Here is a 5,601-nt window from a genome sequence, read left to right as displayed (position 1 = left end):
TATACAATACTTTATATACAAAAATAAAATGTACAAGAAAACAGTCTATAACAGCTTAGTGATTCGATTCCTATGTATAACTAGAACTTCTTCCATCCTGCAGTGGCCCAGGGTGGGTCTGCAGGGTGCTGCCGCCTGCTGCAGGTATCCTGGGAGAGTGCTAGGAGGGATCTCGGGAAGGCATGGTATAAATAAAGAGCTCTGCCACTATCAGTGCAAAAATTGTCATGCAGCAGCTCTCTGACTATTACGTGACAATAGATATGGCATGCCTACGAGCAGATAACATCCTATGAGTGGACCTGGCTAAGCGTACTATGTGGTAGCAAAGCCTGAACGGAACTTTCACATTTTATTGGTCTAAATTATTTACACAGTTTAAAGTTGAAAGATCTAAAAGGTGAACTATATAAATCAAAGAAGAGGTGGCCAATTAGTGCAATTTTCCTAAGTGTAATGACAGTTGTTAAGGTCAATGTCACCAGTGTTGCACAGGAAAGCAGCAACCAGAATTAACAGGCAAGAGACTCATCCGCAGGGTCTCCCCCAAGCAGTCCGTGGGTAAAGTGCTCATCACATCTCGCGTGGGGAGGACAGGACGATCCTCCCCAGGCCTCCAGCACGTGACGCCGTGCGGTGGTACCCTGCCATCGGAGCTTCGCCTCCGAAGCGACGGCAAGGTGCGTGCTGTGGCTGAGCATCTTCGCTGCCAGGAGTCCTGCTAGTGAGATGGGAGTCCTGTCCTTCTGGGGTTTAATAATGGAGTTTTTCTTTTCAGGCCTAAAAGTTAAACGGAATATAAAAGCTACTTTCTTCAGTCAGTAACAAACAACTTCTTCCATTCTCTTCAGGCTTGTCCAGGTTTCTACCTAAGAGCAGTTCATGGTCGGAGGAAGCCAGAGGTTTACAAGCCACAGGGAATGACTTGCATGGCAGGTCTTGCTGTCTCCAGCCAGGAGAAGTCTAGGATGCTTTTCTGGTCAAAGAACCTGAACTCCAGCTCTCCTAGACAAAGTAAACCAAGAGTGAGTATGGAATCACATGCAGCAAGAGAAAAATAGTGTATATATGTGTGTATATATATAAAATACATCAAACACTGAAAGATTGCTCAGATGTAAATACCTCAGACTCATCTTTTGCTACAATAGTCTATTAAACTGTCCCATTTAAGCTGTTGCTAGAGAAAATTCTTCAGTTACATTGCAAGGAGTTCCTGAAAGCTGGCATAACTCCCATGTCTATAACCCTCAGACAAATCTGTAGTATACTCTTACTGGAGACATTTTTCTCCTTTTCCTTTTTATCAACAAATTCCTTACAGGCTACTTGGCAATCTCAGAACACAGGAATGCGCAAATTCCTCAGTTTGCTGTACGCCTTCCCAATTAGTGTCTTGCATGAAAATCCTCATCTGCATCATCCCATGGTCTTGACCAACAGTGACAGCTGAGGAATCTGTACCTGAAGTTGTGTCGATCTCCCCGTCCTGCTCCTTGTAGCTGAAAGTGCTGCACATGGTCTGTGTGCCCGGCTCATTGGTGAGAAAGCCTTTGCCCCCAACGCTGGTGGTGTGCCAGTCTTGGGCTGGTTCAAGCAGCTGTAAGAGAGTAAGGAGATGGTAAGAACTGCTCCTTTCTGTGAGCGCAATGTTTTAGTGCTTTCTCTTAATTAGAAGGCAAGTAAGAAAAAAGATAATTTATACCTTCTTACGCTAAATGATATAAACCGGTTTACTCCCAGTTAAAAAAACATTAATGCAAAACAGGGAGGGCGGGAGCACCTTCAGTGATGAAACCCCCATCTTATCAGTGGAATGAGCGTGACACGTCTGGAAACACAGATTAAGTGCCATACATGGCAGAGGGAAGGGCAAAATTAAAACCAGAAAGTCTATAGAGAACTCCTGCAGACCCCAATACAGCAATATCTACTCCTAGCAGTACTCAGTAGCTTTCTGACTTTCACATGAAGAGTAACTATTTCCATGGATGTGCCCCTCTAATGTTTGCAAAGCAGCCTTCTTTTAGTATTTAATTTTTCAGGCTTCCTCATTCAGTAAGGGTCCTGGATTACATAAGTGTAGGACTGAATCAGGTAGTTTCTTCCCTTCCTCTCTTGACCCAAACAGCAACATTGGCCAATTTTATTCTGATCAGAAGGTTGGTTTTTACCTTAAAAATCTCTGAATTCATTTCCTCTTCATCTTCGTCTGTGACTGTTTTGTAGGCACATAAAAAGAGAGGCAGAAAACAGACATAAACTTCTTGCACATTAGCCCTCACACTTCTGCTTCTTCACCACACAACCCACTTCATGTTCTCTTGTCACACACCACCACCACCTTTTACTTCCCCCCCACCCCACAGATGACACTGAGGAGGGGCTCATGGGTTTCAATTACTTTTTTCCCCTAATTGGGAAGCATGGTTACCTCCACTGTCACTACTGTACCCAACTCTCTCCTGCTTCCGGCATCGCCTCCTTTTAGCTGCCTTGGGAACGCCCAGTCCCACCCTCCCGGCTCAGAAATCTCTCCTCTCCATCACAGGCTGACCTGTCCGTGCCACTGCGTTGAGCCTGCGAGACGAAGCCTGCCCCTCTGCCCTCATGTGCAACGTAAATGGCCTTTTGGAGCCTTTCACCCACGAGCAAGTACTGCTGGGGGTGGCACGTGCCTGCTCTTCCCCGCTGTAACCTGGCCGGATCGGTAGCTCCAGACACCCAAATCCATCAGGTGGAGGTTGGGTTTTAGCACAAGCCAACTCTTGTTCCTCCCGATCCCCAAGGTGCTCCTTCATCCTGCTGCCTTGCTTCCAACCTGACCGCTGGAAGACCAGAGTAGGAAAAAAGAAATAATACCTTCTGAGGACGAAGCCAGGGGAGACACTTGGAGCTGGTAGAGGTCGTTGGTGCTGTCAGCCATGGTGATTTCCATCGGTGGCCTCCAGTCGGTCAGGGAGCCGCTCACCTCGCACGAAGAGAGGTCTGCGGGATACAGGAGGAGTTGGCACACACAGGTGACACACAACCCCCTCTATTTCCTCCCTGCCCATCTGATGGCGCAGCCAGGCCCAGCCCCAAGAGTCATCTTTTGTCTTTTGGTGCAGAGATTGTGGGTTTAGCACGACCGACACTTTCCACTGCTCAGAGTGTTAAAAACGGAGTCTCACCTAAGGTGATGGACGTGCTCTCGACCTCGACTTCCTGCCCCGCATAGTCATGAACGGTGCAGCAACTGTGGTCATCTGGCTGAGGGGTGTTGGTTAGTCTTTCTGCCGACTCTTCAATCCTCATGTCTTCATACAGCTACAAAAATAAGGGCAAAGAATGAAAGAACTGTCTAAGGACACACAAGTTCCCATATGAAAAAAATTAAGTATGAAAACCACCAAAACCTCTAGCTTCTTCAGCTGCCTCTACAGCGCCATACCTTTCTCTTGCTCCTGTTTCTTGCTTCTCTTGAAGACTTTGACTTCCTTTCTGTTAAATAAAAATAAGATGAATGTGAGAAAGGGCTGCGGGGCTGACATTTTAGGCGAGCGGGAGCTCTTGCAGCTCGGAGCCCCGCTCAGCAAGCTCTGCTACGCTCGCAGCAGCAGCAAGTCCCGACCCCTCCTGATGATGCCTTTAGGCACATCCAAAGAGTCTGGGATAAAACCAAACTCTTACCCCTGGCAATAACCAGTGACTAACCCCTGTAGGTGCTACTACCCCTGCCTACACGCAGTAGGAAATACAGGCAGTGTTTAAGTGCATAGTGGAAGCTGCTTAACCCCAGTTGCATTGCTGAGGGCTCACCTTTCTTCTGGTCCTTTGTCAAGGGTGGCAGCATCCTGTAAACCCTGACAGCACTCGAGCCTTTGTTGATGCTTTTATCCTTCACTTCTTCGATGTCAGGCAGTGAATTCATAGCGCAGCGGAAGTTTGCCTTCCAGGTTTTTGGGTCAGGGTCTTTCTCGCCCACTTTGTATCTTCCTATAAATAAGAGAGAGTGAGTGGTTAGACCTTTTGTTGCAGTTCTTCCCATGAAAAAAAGTTATTTCTCTATTTTCTCTGACACAGATGTTAAAAACTAACATAACTACCTGAGATATAAGACAAAAATTGTCTTGTCTGAGATAATCACAGGACTGATGGAAGTGTAAAGCCAGGACCCACCTGTATGAATGGCCCAGCTCCGGAAAAGGCAGGCATCTTTCTCCATGTCCCAACCGTGCTTAGCTGCATGTTTCCATGGGATTTGAAACATCATCTTATCCTGAAGTTAAACCCATAGACATGTGAATTTAAAGAGATGCATCGCATGCCAGTTTGAAATGATGGATTCAATCAAAGAATTCTCAGTAGCAGTTCAGAAACTTTATAAACCCTCTGCCCTGTATCTTAATTTAAACATCCATTGTTTTTTCAAGATATTTAAGGCTTTTTATGAGTTCTGAATCTGGGAAAACCACATGTGGTATGGTAGAGTAGCAGTAAGCAATATTGTCGATTTTATCCCAGAATCATTTAAATACATTGTATCTAATCTATTAGTGAACCATCAACAAAGTACGCTTTGGTGGAGAATCCCTCTTTAAAGCTACCCATAAGATCTTGCAAGAATCCTAAGAAAAACCTATCCCAGCTTAAATATCACCTTGGGATGGATATGAAAACTTCGGAGAAAGAAGCCTAGTTTAATAAACCTAGTGACCTCACCCTGTGCTACAGGTAGAGAGATGTGCCTGCCAGATCAAAGTGAGACAAACCCAATTTCCTTCAGGCCATAACGTAAAACTGGGACCAACTGGTAGTGTAACAGTAGCTACTCAGCTGGGACAGGAGGTGACTTGGCTCAAGTGGGCAGCAGGAGTTAAAAGAGATCTTGGAGTTCCCTTAGTTCTCCATCATGTTCAGGTTGTTTTTATTTTAATTTATAATTTATCCCCTGGGAATCTCCCCAGGGGGAAAAAAAAAAAAAAATGGAACTGCTACAGCTGTACCAACCAAAGCTACCTTTTCTGAAAGCAAAACCAGTTGTTTTTTAAGCATAATGCTAGCAAGTTTTGTCCATGTCCTTCCTTCCTTTATGGTCTTGACTTACATTTAGTGTCATCTAAGAACAAGGATGATTAACGATACAGAGTAACGATCATAATAGTAATAAACCCTCACCTTGTTAATCCATATCAGTCCTGGTATTTGATTGGAATTAATCTGCATTTCCAACCAGGGCCTCATGCGCATTCTTGACACTGGCATGTTGTCTGCGAAAGAAGTAACAGGTCAGCAAAAAACTCATCACTCTGTTAACCATCCTGCAGTGTCACCCCTCTTCCCCCCTGCACCCTGGGCATTACCCCCAGCGCCATCCATGCAACCCAAACTGCTTTTCCAGCATCTTAACTCCTTATTTTTCCAGTAATTTCCACCTGCTTGCATCTGGCAGTGCTTCCCGCTCGGCCTGGGCAGCACCAGGAACACGCCTGCAGGCTTCGGCTCTGGAAAGGGGCCGGTTGCAAGGACAGCTGCTCAGCCCGGGCGTTGCGTGGGACGGGGCAGCCCCGGACGGAGCCCACCGCAGCACCGGCGCGGATCTCCCGCGAGTGGGCGCGG

The 5,601-nt window shown here is 46.3% G+C and overlaps 1 protein-coding gene across 2 annotated transcripts; it reads right to left on the bottom strand.

Annotated features, from left to right (window-relative positions):
- Nucleotides 1-904: 904 nt before the first annotated feature.
- IRF1 (interferon regulatory factor 1) lies at nt 905-5,248 on the bottom strand. Of its 2 annotated transcripts, none has more exons than XM_010159606.1 (9): nt 5,161-5,248; nt 4,162-4,261; nt 3,802-3,978; nt 3,434-3,483; nt 3,174-3,309; nt 2,863-2,988; nt 2,175-2,218; nt 1,465-1,600; nt 905-1,005 (listed from the first exon to the last, which is right to left on the bottom strand). In XM_010159606.1, the coding sequence occupies exons 1-9, from the start codon at nt 5,245-5,247 to the stop codon at nt 905-907; spliced, it is 957 nt and encodes a 318-aa protein (XP_010157908.1). In that variant the 5' UTR covers nt 5,248. The 2 variants fall into 2 exon arrangements, with proteins under 2 accessions (XP_010157908.1, XP_010157909.1); XM_010159607.1 differs by having other exon boundaries at nt 2,175-2,206.
- Nucleotides 5,249-5,601: the final 353 nt, after the last annotated feature.

The sequence above is a fragment of the Eurypyga helias genome, unplaced genomic scaffold (genome assembly GCF_000690775.1).
Source record: "Eurypyga helias isolate BGI_N326 unplaced genomic scaffold, ASM69077v1 scaffold5139, whole genome shotgun sequence".
Lineage (NCBI taxonomy): Eukaryota > Metazoa > Chordata > Aves > Eurypygiformes > Eurypygidae > Eurypyga > Eurypyga helias.
This window is presented reverse-complemented; position numbering and strand designations above follow the sequence as displayed.

What these genes read in the sequence shown, in the direction of transcription:
- IRF1 (XM_010159606.1), bottom strand. Translation starts at nt 5,247, where the DNA reads ATGCCAGTGTCAAGAATGCGCATGAGGCCCTGGTTGGAAATGCAGATT. An exon ending in TGAATTCAGAGATTTTTAAG is followed by an intron (nt 1,601 to 2,174) that starts GTAAAAACCAAC and finishes ACTCTCTTACAG; the next exon opens with CTGCTTGAACCAGCCCAAGA. An exon ending in GGAGATCGACACAACTTCAG is followed by an intron (nt 1,006 to 1,464) that starts GTACAGATTCCT and finishes TACTTTGTCTAG; the next exon opens with GAGAGCTGGAGTTCAGGTTC.